Here is a 16,992-nt window from a genome sequence, read left to right on the forward strand (position 1 = left end):
CATTAACTATTCAATTAAATTTTATTTGTAAAGCACATTTCATACAAACGTAAACTCATAGTGCTGTACAGAAGAAGAAAAATAAACAATCACAATACATACTAATTTAAAATAATAAACAAAAACGAAACAAAAAACATGAAAAAACAAAACAAAATAATAATAATAATAATAATAAATGAACAAGTGGATTCAAGAGCTCACTTTAAACCAGAACATGTTTGTAGATGGAGCATGCACCATCCCATACAGCACATAATTGTGTACTTTTTATCTACTTCCACAGTGTAATGTAATAATGTAAAGTATGAGAGATAGACATATAAGCCTGTTGTTGAAATTTTACATTATTTCTAACGTAATTACACTGACAGATAACAGTATTGTTTGAAACATTTAGCAAAAGGATTAAACAGATTCTCTTGAAAGCTTCTTAACAACAATTATAAACCAGGAAGTCTTGAAGCGTAAAGCCATAAAGAAAAAGATTGCACTCTTCCTGTCTGGTCTTAAAGTAGTTTCATTTTGTGTCATGGTTCAATGTCGTGTTATATCTCAGTACGTAATGTCACAAACACAAAGAGACAATCATTTAGGTAAAAATGCAGCTCCTGGTTCAAACTTTGAACCAAACATGTTGCCATTTTTTTCAGTGAAATGATAACAACTCTTACCATGACGCTAGCGCTTTATTGATGACGCATGACCGCGCCTCACTCTTCCAGTAACTTTTTATAGAGAGACTGGTAAATAATTAATCAGTATGATATTTTATGACCACACAATGTCAAAATCAAGGGCTTTGAATCCAAGCATGTAAATGTTATTACTTAAAAAGTTGTCAGGTGTTTAGACATTGAAAAACAGGGAAAAAAAATCATAGAAGAAACCCCCAGTCCCTAAGCAGCTTGTTCTGCTGAGTGAATTTTCTTGCCATGCAGAAAACATTAAGCGACTCTAACCACACATAATAAAAACATACATGATTATTTTCTGCAGTCTGATATGAGATATGTCATTATCTCATTGAATGTGGTGGAGACACCTGTGTCCCTGCCATGACAACCAGCCTTGTCTTTTCCTTCCCAACCAAAGGTCACAGCCATAACCGAGAGATTTACGACCAGCAGTCCACATTGCACTCCACCCAGGCAGGTAACTCAGACACCACTCTTTAGAGGATCACAGGGTCTGAACCTGCTTCAGACGAGAAGAGACACTGGGATTCAGATCTAACTAGCACAACTGGAATACTGTGATAATGCCTTCCACAAAGAAGATTCTGCATTTCATGTCCAGTGCGTTGGTCACCGCCATATCGGTTGGGTTGCTGGGGTTTTCCATGTCAACACAATGGTCTACAACAACTTTGGAGTGCTCAAGGCCTGGAAGTGGTGTCTTTAACGGAAGTGCTGTGGTCAAACTGGATCTTTTTAGCGGGAATGTAGAAAGAACCTCCTGCCCCTCCTTTGGAGGAGTCGATGCTTTTGACGGTAATTTTTGTAACCTTTTGGAGGTCTTTTTCCACCAACATTAAGATATTATGCCATGCTGAGATTTCTGCCTCCGCTCGACAGAGCTGAAAGATTTTATCTAAACTACTCAGCAGTAAATTGTACTTACAGTGTACTTGTTATTCTGGAAGACCCAAAGAAAACACTTTCATTTGTTTTTACGGGCACTATTTGTTATGGTAAAGTAGTTCCAAAGACAGTCCCTGAGTAAATACGTAAAAAATTACCTATGTTTCCCAATAAAGTCCAGTAATGTTATATAAATCGTACATTTTCTAACCAACCTTCTTTTACTGTGTGCACATGTGTGTGTGTGTGTGTTTCTGTGTGTGTCTGTGTAGTGTTTCCTAAGTTGGTAGAAGCAGGAGGTGCCCCTGTTATCCTGTATGGTTTGGTTTTGGGCCTGTTGGCCCTGTGTCTGCTGTTTTCGGCCTGCAGCATCCTCATCTCCCTCTACAACAGTGTCAGCAACCCTTATGAGACCTACATGGGGCCTGTAGGAATGTATGCCTGCAGCTCACTCAGCAGTAAGTCATACAAATGTCTACTGGAAAGTGTTTAACATTGTACTAAATTGTATCCTGGTATGTACCAATAAGTGTATCTTTACTGGTCTGCCTTATTAGTCATCATATTCACAAGATGGACAATTCCTTCTGAAGTAATACTCGGGGTGGGAAGCTCAAACACTGTTATTATCAAGTTGGAGGGGGAGGATGTGTTTCACTAACGAGGACGTTTAGTAGAGTTCTGAGCCTACGCTGCAAAATGTTTTTAAAAAAAAAACATATCAAAGGCAACACATCTCAAGTTCCAAGTAAAGGAGGACAAAACACCAACATTTCACTAAATGATGAGCCAAATAAACTTAGTGAAATGTAAGTATTGTGTCCTCCTTTCATTGGAGCTTGAGATGTGCTGCCTTTATATATATTCAACTGTTTTTATTAATTTGTGCTATTTCAGACATAGTCCAACATCATCATCACTCCACCCATTCTGACTGATCAAGGCATTTAAAAAAAAAAATCAATATAAAGTCTGGACATACATTTCAAGTTAAGCATATAACATATTTGGGGATGTGTTATCTTAGATGGACAAAAGCAAAAGTTAGCAGTGAGTAATTTTCTAGCTAACGTTACCATTTGACAGCATTTGTGTCACATAAGGAAATGGGTAAATCCCTTGCTCACTGTAATGTTAGTCATTAGACTGTATTGTTAGCATAAGGCTGACTGTAGCGGCACACTACCTTGCAAGCTAGGCTATGCTAGGATGTGAGCTTGCCGAAAAGCAAGATAATAGGAGAGGAAACTAGCTAGCTTTACCTTTAGCAAGAGATGTGGCATTTCCTCTCATATCATGTCACACCATCAAATGGCAATTTTACAATCAAGTGGTTAAATGTTAACAGGTAATGCTGGCTGTTGTCTAACGTTAGTTAATGAGATCTTTTTAGCTTAAAGTTAAGCTCAGTGTTCCTCCTAATTTCAGATCTTTTCTTTTAGTCTAAGAAGTTTCAAATGCTGTTTGTGAGGTTCTTAGTGCTTATAACACGGCAGTAAAACATTTTTTTAAAAGCATTTAAGATTCACACTCTGAGAATGCAATAAGTGAAAACACCAATTTTTACTCATGTGAATGTCTTCTCCTAGATTCCTTGATACTGTAATGAAACTGTTGTCTGTTTTTTGTCAACTGTTGTCTAGGTTTATTTTGTTTTCTGAATGACACTTGTCATGTTTTCTTGGGTTAAATGAAATTATAACAAAAAGTGACTAAAAAGTGTTCAACAATGAAGTAACTGGGAGTTATAGACGTAGGGTAAACAGCTCAATCAGAACATTTTTGCACTGTGCTATGATGAAGAAAGATAAACGCTTGACTGGAAATAGCGCACTAATAGTTCTCCTCTTTCTCCTGCAGCATGTGTCGCTGTAGTCGCCCTCATCCTGTATGTGCTGAACCTCTTTATGACTGCCATGGCAGAGGATTTAGTGCGGTCCTTTGCCGAAAATATTCCAGCAGAGATAAAGAACAAGAGCACACAGATGGATTTAGGATTCTACCTGCTCATCCCTTACATTGTGCTCTCCCTTGTCGCCATTGCTTTGATCTACCTGTACGACCATGCAGCCTACACGCACAGGAGGGAGCAGCAGAGGCCGACAGAGGACGCACCGAAGGAGATCATGATGTATTAGTGGGATGCAAGTCAGATGTCAGTGACATTGAAAAAGCCCTCATAAACACTTTCTGGAGTATTTTACTGTTATAGAGAATTACTGATGGAAATCAGGTGTGTGTACAGTAAAATATGGATGTACAGCTATTTTAATGGACTAAAAGAATATACCTAGACTAACAGAAACAATTGTTGTCTGATTCAACATGAAGTTATAACTCAATAAATGATTTGCTAGAAAAAAACACAAGTTTATTATAAATCAGTTTAAGTGTAAATCTTGTCCGTATTAAGTTGACAACCTTTTTATTTATATTGTGTGGAGATGTTTTAATGGCCGCTTGTTTGAAAGGCACTTTTTTTTTTTTTTTTTTTTTCACATTTTAAATATGTCTTTTTAATCCTTCAAATAAATATTTTTAATTAATAGCTATACTTCAACCAAATGTAAATAAACGTAAAATATGTTGGATGTAAAAGAGAAAAATCACAAATGACTTATTTTCTGTATTTTCATATTTACTAAGTGAAGCTGTACAGGCAAAGAAACCGGCACAGACTTTCAGACCAAATGTAAAATCTGTTTTTGTGTGTGTGAAAAACTCTGAAGGTTGAATTTAAACCAAAGGTAAAGGAAGTGAAGTGAAGTGAAGTGAAGTAGGAGAGGGCACACTGGGATTAATTGATCTTTGCTGCCCTCTATCTCTGAGAAGACCTACTGAAAATACACATCTCAAGTTCATGGAAGAACCCAACCTTACAAGGAAAGTAGAAGAGGAAATTAAAACCTGTTTTTTTGTATCCATTTCTCAAGCTAGCTTCTTTCTTCTTTTCAAGATTAAAAGTTTTTGGGCTTTGGCCTTTATTTGGATAGGAGAGATGAAGACAATTCCAGAAAGGGAAGGGGGAGTGGGGGATGACATGCATCAAATGGCATCAGGATCAGGAGTCAAACCTGTGACCAATGGGACGAGGGCTGTAGCCTCTGTACCTGTGCCAGCATCCTTTACCTACTTTCTCTGACTGTTTACTACTTTTTAATTACACTTTCAACATCTTTGCCATTAAAAAAGCCCTCAATGATTTTATCAATGACTATCTGAATATCTGTAAACTTTTTCTCCATTATAAAGCTATTTTTTTACTGTTGACTTTGAACTCTCAACGGTCTATACACAACTCTTGTCTAATGATTTCAACTGACTGATATTTTAACTCCAACCCTTTACTTGTATGTAGTTCACCATTTATAAATTACTTAATGCTAAAAAAAAAAAAAAATCAGCAACATTATCTTGTGATTTACTTCAACCACTTATTCATAACTTTATGTTTACTGTTTGATCTCTTTGCTCTCGATCACATAAAATAGATCTCCAAGTACTACAGCTGACTTAAAGTTTTAGCAATCAACTTTTAATAGAATTTATCTACTGAAGAGTTTTTATACTCTCTCTGGCCCATGGTCACTGCAAAAGTTCACACACAGATGAGTTAACTTACCTTCATCAATCCATGACTTTTGGTCAGAATGAGACTTAGTTTGGGGCCCTTTAAACTCCAATGATGCATTGCATCTTAGCAGTATCCACTTCCATGTGGGATCAACATGGAGAAGCTCTGATGAGTGATAAACATTTATTACCGGTTTGTTTAATCCAGATTAAAGGATCAAATAAAATAAAAACAATGCTGTCATATGGTGATCGAAACAAAGCTGATTCTGTAAAGGCCGAGAGAGATCTTGTTGAGAGTCAACATCTATTGTCTCCTGGATCTTCAGACGTTCTCACAGCTGTGATTCAGATGACTGTGTTGACATGAGAGCAGGGGCAAAGTGTCCTGTTACTGTTTCCCGTGTCCCATCACTCAGAGCCTAAAGTCTGTTTGGACATGCCCTTTGCAGCACCTCTCAGCCCCGCAACGCCTTCTACCTGCCTTCAAAAGAAGCACTCTACCTTCAAGTCTCACACTTCAAGGGACCTGTGGAAGGATGCAGCAATCTGCTTTGGTGTTGTCAGTGAGAATATGTATTACATTTCCAAGAATTCAAGATTTCTGAAAAGTAAATCCAAAGCATTAGAGGCTGGTCAGATATTCTGTTAGCACAGTCCACTGTGTCTAACAGGCATCGAACAGGATTCAGTTTTTACATTCATTTTCCTCCCCGTCTCCGAACTACATCTGCTAAAAATCTTCACGATACAGAACGATGCAGCCTGACGCCTCCATGCAACTGTGACTGGAACACAGTGTGAAGCCGGGGCAGGTTGTTATCCCAAGAGGAGGCCATGTTAAAGCCTGTTGCAGCACAAAATCCCCTGCTGTGAAATTGATAAGCTCTTCACAGCACAGCACAGATCAGCCTGCCATTAGAGACCCCCTTATTCTTTATTTAACCCCTTAAAATTCAACATGAACCTGTCCTTAAATAGACAGCAGCTGGTAACTAAACTAGAACACGTTGAAGAGAAAACACTAAAATTACTCATTTTCTTTTAGGTAATAGATACCTGGTTAAAGATATATATTTTTACACAGCTTATTTTACTCATTGTAAAAATGTCAGGCTCCTTACAGCCAGGAGTTAGGCTATTTTTAATAATGTTACAGAAAAACGTAGAGGCAGCTTAATGTCAGCAGCACTGGAATCCAAGACAAATTTCCTCAAGGAGACAATAACATGTATCGTGTCATATCATGTCGTATCGTATCCTATTGTTCCGTTTAGTGTCGTGTTGAATCGTATCGTGTGAGGTCGTATTGTGGACTCTTGTATCGTATCATATCATATCGTAACGTATCGTGTCGTAACGTATCGTGTCGTAACGTATCGTGTCGTAACGTATCGTGTCGTAACGTATCGTGTTCTAACGTATTTCGTCGTATCGCACCATGTCAGGTCGTATCATGCCGTGTCGTATCGTATCGGATCGTGTCGTATCGCATCATATCGCATTGTGTCAGGTCTTATCGTGGAGTGTCGTAACGTATCGTGTATCGTGTCGAGTCTATTGTGTCGTGTCTATCGTATCGTATTGTATCGCATCGTATTGTATCGCATCATATTGTATCGTGTCATATCGTATTGTAACGTATCGTATTGATCGCATCGTATCAACTACGAGAGAAGATACTTGAGCAGACTTGTATCTATCACGATCTCCTTCTTTCCGCACTGAGCTGTGGAAAAAGCAAAACTGCCATCGAGAGGCCCCTCTCACCGTTTGCAGTGCAAACACTGATTGAATAAAATTAGAGATGGCCAGTAATCTCTTCCTCTCTTCTATACTCTCATTTGGCTCGGCACATTGGATAAACCCGGGATTATGCAGGAGACCTGAGCCCTGACCACTCACTCTGTGTGATAGGATTAAAGCAGAAACTTTTGTACCTGTGAAACCTTATCCTCCAAGGTCCCGCATTACAGAGGCCTGTGAAACAGACACCTCCAGCTGCAGGGCAGAGGAGGGGGCACATTCAGCCCAGTAGAGTCCATATCAGTGGGGCATAGCAGGCCGGGGGAAGGGGTCTAGGTTTTGACCACCTTTGGGACTGAATTTCTTGATCACAATTGAGAGCGTTTTGTATGTGTAAAGGGAAGCAGGTTTTTAAACCATTTTGACATCACACCTTTAGATGTGTATCTCTTATAAACATGAATAAAATCATAACTCATATGATAAAAATATTTACATAGTAAGAGCAAAAAAGAGGTACCAAGATAAAAGAAACCTTGGCTAAATTGAAAGAAAATGCATGAGTCTCTCAATCTGAAAAATGCGATCATGGCCCAAAGCCTTATCACTGCAGAGTGACCTCTCGGCTCTGTTGCAATAAGGTGTGTGTGTGTGAGCGTGTGTCTGTGTATCTCAGGGTGTGTGTCCCTGTTATATTTTCCTATGAGCTAATGGTATGACACTGTTACACCCTGCCCTGACAACACAACAAAACCACAGCAGCAGGAAAATACACTTTTTTTGCTTTCACAGAAGACTTACTCGTCTATAATGAGATGAGATGAGATGAGATTCAACTTTATTGTCATTACACATATACAAGTATAGAGTAACGAAATGAGGTTTGGCATCTCACCAGAAGTGCAAATAAGCAGAAAGTGCAAAAGTCTGTGCTATGTACAGTAATTGAGTGCAAAAGTCTGTGCTATGTACAGTAATTGAGTGCAAGAGTCTGTGCTATGTACAGTAATTGAGTGCAAAAGTCTGTGCTATGTACAGTAATTGAGTGCAAGAGTCTGTGCTATGTACAGTAATTCTGTGCTATGTACAGTAATTGCAAAATTTACAGATGTAGACAAAAAAAAGTGAATTATTAGGTATATCTGGATGGCTGGATTAATGGGATGCAATAAATATAAATAAATGCTATAAATAAGTAATGTTACAAAATAAGTGTGTTTTTAGGATTATAATATACAGATTAAGGTGCAGTGAGCATGCTAAACTAATAATATACAGATTAAGATGCAATGAGCATGCTATACTAATAATATACAGATTAAGATGCAATGAGCATGCTATACTAATAATATACAGATTAAGGTGCAGTGAGCATGCTATACTAATAATATACAGATTAAGATGCAGTGAGCATGCTATACTAATAATATACAGATTAAGATGCAATGAGCATGCTATACTAATAATATACAGATTAAGATGCAATGAGCATGCTATACTAATAATATACAGATTAAGGTGCAGTGAGCATGCTATACTAATAATATACAGATTAAGATGCAATGAGCATGCTTTACTAATAATATACAGATTAAGATGCAATGAGCATGCTATACTAATAATATACAGATTAAGGTGCAGTGAGCATGCTATACTAATAATATACAGATTAAGATGCAGTGAACATGCTATACTAATAATATACAGATTAAGATGCAATGAGCATGCTATACTAATAATATACAGATTAAGATGCAATGAGCATGCTATACTAATAATATACAGATTAAGATGCAGTGAGCATGCTATACTAATAATATACAGATTAAGATGCAGTGAACATGCTATACTAATAATATACAGATTAAGATGCAGTGAGCATGCTATACTAATAATATACAGAATAAGATGCAGTGAGCATGCTATACTAATAATATACAGATTAAGATGCAGTGAGCATGCTATACTAGTTTACAGCATAATGTCCTTTTTCTACTTTTGTTATTGCTTTACATTATTTATCTCTGGACTTTCAATATTCTACTTATGCTTATGGTTTCACAGTATTCCAATTCTTTCTGTTTATAATACGATTTTTATGAGGTTTTAAAGGAAAATATTTGTCTTTATTGATGTCAATTTTACTTCCACAAGATAAAGGGAGGATTCACAGGGAACAGTTAAAGGCGAATAACACATATTGATGAGCTGTGCTCATGCTCTCATGCTCATCATGACTGTGTGATATTGAAAGGTAGTCCAGTTCCCTACTTATCTCGCTCATTAATCTTAATTTGTCAGTAAAGGCGGAGGGAAGGTGAGAGGGAGGGGGAGGAGGAGGAGGGCTAAAAGGTAATTGCACTCCTGCTGCTCCATTATGGTGTCATTCCACTCTTAACAAGAGATAAGATCTTTACCTGAAGCCAATTCTCCACTTAACCTCGCTGGGAGACGGAGAAAAAGACTGAAAAAAGGAATCTCACAACCAGCGATAGAGACAAATTTAACTAATTAAAAAATATGCAGCATCTTTACAACCAAACCTGTGAATAAAATAATAGAAACTCTACATCCCATGCTGGATGACAATTTACAGTCAGAGTGATGGATGGAGGGAGGGCCAACACTTTCTCTGCCCCATGCTGTTTGACATCATTGTTGATTAATGTGTTCCTGATTGGCAGTTGTAATAGATATCAGTGGGCGCAAGGCGTAGGGACACAGTTAACCTGCTGACACGGCACACAGTGCAGCTAAATTGGCGCCATTTGACCCGGACACAGAAACGAACAGTTGACAGAATCTAAAGGATTTCTAACTTTCCCCATTTTTTATTTCCAATCACAATTAGAGTAAAAAGATTACGTTTTGCAGACATCCTGTTGATTAATGTAAACACTGTGTACTGCATATAACAGTTCAATCAAGCAATCTTTATTTTATATAGTGCCAACAAATGTTATCTAAAGATACTTTACAAAAGGATAGGTTAGACCTTACTGAACAGCCACCTGCTGAAACTGTGTTGGGCTTGGACAGTGTAATGGAGGGAGATGAAAAGGAGAGATTTAAAGATACTAACAAAGCAACAACAACAATGACATTGGATAAAATAGATTTATAGATACAATGATATATATTTGAGGGCGGCAGTAGTAGTCTGTCGGGACTTTGGTTGGGAACCAGATGGTTGCTGGTATGGAAGTTGGTCTGATAAATGGAGAGGTGCCGGGTCAATTCCTGCGTACTGCTGAGGTGCCTCGAGCAAGGCACTGAACCCCCCAACAGCTCTGGCGCTCTCTGTGTAGCAGCCCCCCTCTCCATTAATGCACAAGTCCTGTTTGTGCATGTGTGTATTTCAGGCCTATGTGTTTGAGTATGTGTCTCAATAACAGCGTGTAAACCAGAATATCCTCTCGTGGATTAATAAAGTATGTACAATTTAGAATTTTTACTGTATTAAAATTTTTGCTTTGAGGTTTTAGATATGTTGCATAAAAACAATCCCCTGTACAGGAAGTACTTTCCCAATCATGAATGAGGCTCAAAGTGATTTTATACATACATTTTGTTCATGTTTTTCCAGTGGTGAAATGTCCAAATAACCATCCTGTTTGCAAGCCAATGCATATCTAAATACTTGTGTAAGCCCTGTTAGGTGATGGCCCTGACTGTCAATAGTTAGAGCACCTTTGCCTCTGAGTTGTACGGGGGATTAATTTCACCTGCTTGCAAGTCCAGTATTTGCAACAACAAAAAATATGATATCTAATGGTATTGTTATCTCTATTTAATCTCTCCTAATTCAATAAAGGTTGAATTAATAAATAAAAGATCTAAGGATTTTTTGCCTAACAAACCCACATGGAAATCCATTTCTCAAGGCTGAGTCATTACATCACCTTTGCAGCAGGGGGCAGCATTCCATTACCAAAATACCTGACAGAAACAAAAAGTAAAGGACTTGTTGCATTTATTGTGACCAAATGACTTGGAGTAAATCATTATTTTAAAGCATATTGCGTTTCAATTTGGGGCTCCTATCCCTTTAAATATGAGCTTTTAATAACTTTTCTATTTTATATAAAACTTGTATTATTAGATTAACAACAGCTGAAATTCCCAGCCGATGTTAAACCTGTTTATTTTAAAATGAGTGACACAGAGGAGGGAGACGAAGCAAGAGAGTCCGACATAGAGATGATTATCATTTTTTTTTTTTTTTTGCTTTTTTATTAATTTTATGTGTAGTTTGACATATTTAAACTATATGCAACAAAACAACCGAGAAAAACATACTGGCTAAAAGAATCACAATGAAGTAGTTTCATTATATTCATGGAGACACTGGTTGCACGCTATACAGCCTAAAGTCGTGGGTTGGTCGCAGGGTAGAAACATCAAAACCTCCTTTTACTTTCTTGTTTTCCTGAATATTTCCTGTTGCATTCTCACATCAACTCCCCCTGACTTCACGCTAAAAAAATGTACTAGGGTACTGGCGTCTGTTTGTGTTCACACGTGTAGTAAGTATTCAGAAGTTTTGTGCATGTGTAAAAGCACCATCAGTCACAGACTCCAAGATGTTCTACAATCCATACGGCCATAAAACGACATAGTTACCATCAGTGTGCACAGACAGACAGGTCATATAAATCCTTGTCAGCCTTGTGGTGTGCTGTATTTCATTGCCATTCTTGCAAGAAAAAAAACATCTTGGCAAAAAGTTCATTTGTATCTAGAAAAAACAAAGAAACTTTGATATAAAACTAATAAACCGTAAAAGAATGCCTTATGATGTTTATGTTACATGAATACATGTGCATCATATCTCAATAGCTCTCAGAGCAGCATGTCATCAGCTCCTGTCAGAGCTCTCAGAGCGTCTGACAGCACTGAGTGTCTTTTACAGAAGCCAGATGGGGAGAGGTGCAAGCATAAAGTGCATCAAGTGCCCCCCCCCCTATTGAGCTTTATGAACGGATTAAAGGATTTGCAAAGCTCTGTCATAAGGCCGTCAATCATTGTCACACTCGCCTGAAATTTACGCCCGCTGACCGCAGAAAAAACCTCAGGGGGGCTGTCGTCGTGAAGAGAATAACTTCATCTGTCAGGACATCCATCTCCACATCAACACCTGGAGCAAAAGGAAATAAAAATAAGAACACAGATCTAAACCTCGACACAAGACACTTCAGTTTACTACAGTTTACCTTCAGGAATGTTGTTGTAACCCAAAACCTCTCCACCACTACTACATCAGGTTTTCCAGGCCGTGATGCAGAGTCTTAAAAGCTGCCATCACCTGCCTGTTGTTCTAATAAAACAGAGGGTCTTTGAATGGAGCAGAATTTGATATCAGCTTCCTAAATCCTGCATATAAGACACAATGCAGCCTCTCTACAGGAGGCAATGTTCAGTGTCATTCACAACAGACGTGGAGACACGCTGTCTGACTGCTGCAGGCCTGTTTGCATGTGTATGAAACAATTTGTCAGCCTAAATAACCAGCTGACCCCTCGCTCACCACAAACCTGGCCTCCTTCCAACAAAGGATATCTGTGGTTTATCACAACCTGGGTGCTATTTTGTTGTTTTGACCTTCATTTCATCGCATTTAGGATAACATAGTAGTTCTACTGTTGGAGGATGAAGTGATTGCACCAAAACTCTTTGTAAAACATGTGCCAAAACCCAAAGAACTGTAGGCCTATATTTGACCTTTGATTAATAAGTGCATACACATTGCAGAGATTTGAAGACATACGTGAGGGAGATGTGACAAGAGCCCTAAAATAATATCATACCGTAAAATAAAACAAAGCTGGTAATCTGCCATACGAGCTGTGAGAAGACTTAAAAAGATCACGAAAATAATAATCACAGAGAAAAAAAACACAGAAAGAAAAGTTGTAACTCATGTCGTTTTTGAGACATGATTGAGTGTGTGCATTTTTCCTTGAAACAAGAAAGGGGAAAAGCGAAAAGAAAACACAACAATCTAAATGCTGAACACTTTTAATTTATTGTTATATGTTGTATTTGATTGCCTCTTTGTTTTAAACTGTGTGTCACTGCTGTAGAACCAACTCCACTCTGAACAGAAAGTTTAGGAAATAATACAAAATTTACTTCAGTCTTGAATTTTTTTCTTTCGAATAAGACGAGGAATTTCTTTTAAAACCTGTACTCGTTTCTCTAACAGACAGATATTTTGGCGTCCTGTCTTTTGTTTCAGTAATTTTTACTGTTAGGAATGAGAGTCAAAGTAACTGAGTTAGACCTGAATTAAAATCAATCCAATAATCACTTCAGAGCCAAATATTTTCTTATTGATCTTTAGATGTAGAGGGGGAACACTGTGGTACAGAAAAGTGAAAAATAATGTGTTAATACCTCAGAAAAATTTACCACCATTTTCCTTTCATAGATCAACAAAAAATTATTTTTTTTAACTTAAAATATTTCACTTTTTTCAGATTGTTATTTTGTTTTTTTGTGCATTTATTGTAGATATAGGACAGTGGATAAAGTTGGAAATCAGGGAGAGAGAGATTAGGGAATGACATGCGGGAGGGTTGGATTCAAGCCCGGGCCGCCTGCTTGGAGGACTACAGCCTCTGCACATGGGGCTCGTGAACCAACAACAATGGTTACCTGTGACCCCTAAATGTCCCACTTCTTTTTTTTAATCTTTGTGACAGCTCTTAAAAAGAAACACACCTGGATGGTTTGTTCCTTGAAAACAGATTTTTTTAGTTGTGATGCTGTAATTAGAAAAAAAAAAAAAAAAAGGAATCAAAGGGGAAACGGTGGAGATAACACTCGCAGACCTTTCTTCACCCTCTGTGTCAACTCATCGCCTCCTGGTTGGGTGTCAACAAGGAGAGGAAGAGGAGAGAGAGAGATATATAGAGAGAGAGAGGAAGAGGAACGAGAGTCTGGCAGGAGATGGATGGGGGTTGGGCGGGTGAAGGGATCACCTTGCCAAATCCTCTGAGAAGGCCTCCGCTCGGTGCACTTAGCGTAGCAGCGGCCGGAGCCAACACGTAGCAGGGTGTAGGTCTCCCTGAGGCGACACTCAGGCCCCGGCCTCCCTGCCATTGTCATCTGTCCGTCTCTCAGCCTCTCCATCCAGCAATGTGCCCGGAGGAAACTCACTTCCTCCCTTCACATTCTTCCCCCTCCATTACCCCCGGGAGGAGCAAGGGAAGTCAGAGGGGACTCCCAGGAAGGGTCAGAGGGGTATCAGTGTCGGAACCTAAATGTTGGGCCACTGATTATCATAAAAAGTATTAAAAGATAAACGGCTTCTGATATTATATGTGGAGTTTATGTAAGATTAAACAGATGACACGATTTGTTACAGTAGAGCGGCTACTGTATAAATAGTGGATTTGTTGTAAATATAATTTTCATTCCAAAAAAAACACCAAAAGAAAGAAGTCGTATTTTTTGTGAATTGACGTTATGTTCGACATAGGATGTGGATGGTTTGAGTTGGTGGATCTTCAGCAGTGATAAGTGACATGATGCTCACACACCTCACTGAGTGGAATGGCAAATATGCCATCGTTTTGAGACAGGGTCTCGCCGGGCCGTTTCAATGAGTGCACCCATGTCAGGGTGATGTATGGATGCAGTAACACAACCTCCAAACAGGTATGAGGGGGGGAACGCTGCGCTGCCAACCAGCCTCTCAGATCTTGAGCTGAAGAATAGGGGCCACATGTAAACATTTGAGCCCTGTCAATCACATCCTGTCTGGTGATTTATAACCACACTGGACAACTTTGACATCAGTCATGCATGATGATCAGAATCAAAACTCCTTTCAAAGTCAAACATATTCAAATTCGAGATGCAATTCTACCACGGTTGAAGAAGATAAACATCAGATAGTTCAAACCAAAGGTCAGACTCTTTGCTTTTAACACTATGGATTACACCTTCAGAGGTTTGTCGGACAAAACCCTGCCCCTTGGCTGGTTATACATTTTGTGAAGCTCACAGAAAGCCCGTCCCAAGTCTCTTAATGGAAATGGCTTGGGAACTCATTTGTGAGGAAGAGCAAGAAAAAACCCCGCTAAGTCTGAGAGGAATGTCTTCCCCTGGGGATCTTTAAGTGATGTCCTTCTCTCCTCAGTCATTCAGAAGGCTGAAACTGGAGAACATGACTGACACCGAGTTTTCTCACTCTGGATCGTTACAGCGATGCATTAAATGAATCTAATAGTGTGTTTAAATGGTTAGTTTAAAAGTTAGTTGGTATATTTAACAATGCAATATTCAATATTTTTGTTTTATTGGCATGGGCTTTGACATATCGGCCTCTGAGAGTAAGAGTCAGGTTTAGCCGTTTGTCAGAACAATGTTACTCCAACATGTGACGTTAAACTACGATAGATTTTAATTGGAGAATCCACCAAAGTGCCCCTTACTGGTCAGCTGTCATTAGAAAGGTGTAATTTGATAAAACACTGGGTGTTCCCAGCAACTGCAAAATTTGGAATGAGAAGAAAAACAGCAATTTATTCCAAATCAAGTATTTTACTCCATTTTGAAAATAGAAAACACTGCCTATCCCTGAATGGACCCACAAATTCATAAAAATAAAAAAAAGCATTCCATATAAATGTTATTTAGAAGGCAGCTGAATGTATGCAGCACTTCCAAGACCAATTTGACCCCATGGGGTCAATAAAGTATGTCGTATTGTACTGTATTGCCACGTATCACATAATTTTTTGCATCATATTGCATCGTGTCTTTTCATGTCTCAACATAACGTATCTCATGTATTGCCGTTGTATGGCATCCCATCGCATTGAGTCATATCGCATCACATCATATAGCACCATTTTTGTAACGCGTTGTATCGTACAGCATCATATCTCATCGTGTTATATCGTATTATATTGTTTCCTAAAATGGCTTTCAGAAAACACATATTTGCAAAACAGATAACCTAACAACAACATGACTGCAGGGAAGACAGTAAGTGTCAAACAGGTAAATGTTGAGTGACAGTTTTTAACCATATGAAGTTCTCTAATGCTCGCTGAGAAATGTATGAAATGATTGATTCTCTGTTGATTAGCAATATTTAGAAAGCTCGAGAGTGAGAAACATGAAATGGGAAATAAAGTCCAATTGCAACATTTTAATCAAACGATTGCTTTTTGTTTGCAGTATTTATGCTGAAGGTGTCTATGGCACAACTTGCCCAGCAGAGGCCCTCGTTCCTTCTCCTGCCTGGTGTTGGAAACCAAAAACCTCTGTCACCATACCGCAGCCGTATCAAGACAGAGGATCCAAGCACACAATAAAATCGGAGATGTATGGGAACCATCGAGGTAGAAATGTCTTGCTGTGATTTATCCCAGCATGCCTTTCCCACTTTTACACTCAGACATGTGAAGATTTAAATGTGAGATACAGGTGAGGGGATTTCAAATGACCCTGACAGATTTGATATGAAATATGGGAACATAAATGTACATTCTGTCAAATGGGTAAAACATCATATGGGTAACACACACTCTTACATACAGTGGACCCATGCTGGCTCCTGGAACAGAGCCCAAACCAGATTCTGGACCACTTGGTCACTCTATTCTGGCAAAGTTGGTAATTTTACCCCGTAAATACATTTGTGCATCATTGCATGGATAACTGAGCGGTACACCTATACAGTAGGTGATCCCAAACATTATTCCTTATGCTTCATAGATTCTTTCTAATCCTTTAAGTGTGACACAAACACTCGACAAAGGAATGCTTCTTGGCTGTGCTTAAGCATGACCTGCTGAGAGGAGAGTTCTACTTGTTATAAGATGTCAAAATAATCAGCTCAAAGTGTTCAGGAGTTGGCATGGCCTCAAATGGCGAATGACAAAGCCAGAGTCTGCAACCAGGACACAAACAACAGCCAGTTTGTAAGGGACTGGTGGACCAACAGTGATAAATGAACAGTAGCTTTAAATGTAGACGATGCTTACCTTCTAACTGCGCTCTTCAAATAAATCTTTTTCATTGGTATTAATTATAAATTGATATCAGTTAAAATCTTCATCCAATAAACTTGATG

General features: G+C 38.6%; 1 protein-coding gene across 1 annotated transcript; it reads left to right on the forward strand.

The window, feature by feature from the left end:
- Nucleotides 1–1,128: 1,128 nt before the first annotated feature.
- Nucleotides 1,129–4,790, forward strand: LOC109992193 (clarin-3). The gene is made up of 3 exons (XM_020644715.3): nt 1,129–1,493; nt 1,856–2,041; nt 3,444–4,790. Exons 1-3 carry the CDS (start codon nt 1,262–1,264, stop codon nt 3,719–3,721), a joined length of 696 nt encoding a protein of 231 aa, XP_020500371.2. The 5' UTR covers nt 1,129–1,261; the 3' UTR covers nt 3,722–4,790.
- The last annotated feature ends 12,202 nt before the right edge of the window (nt 4,791–16,992 follow it).

Source organism: Labrus bergylta, chromosome 21 (assembly GCF_963930695.1).
Source record: "Labrus bergylta chromosome 21, fLabBer1.1, whole genome shotgun sequence".
NCBI lineage: Eukaryota > Metazoa > Chordata > Actinopteri > Labriformes > Labridae > Labrus > Labrus bergylta.

Bases quoted from the DNA above. Each gene is read 5' to 3' on its own strand.
- LOC109992193 (XM_020644715.3), top strand. From the start codon at position 1,262: ATGCCTTCCACAAAGAAGATTCTGCATTTCATGTCCAGTGCGTTGGTC. The intron at 1,494-1,855 runs GTAATTTTTGTA...GTGTCTGTGTAG, and splicing joins AGGAGTCGATGCTTTTGACG to TGTTTCCTAAGTTGGTAGAA. The intron at 2,042-3,443 runs GTAAGTCATACA...TTTCTCCTGCAG, and splicing joins TGCCTGCAGCTCACTCAGCA to CATGTGTCGCTGTAGTCGCC.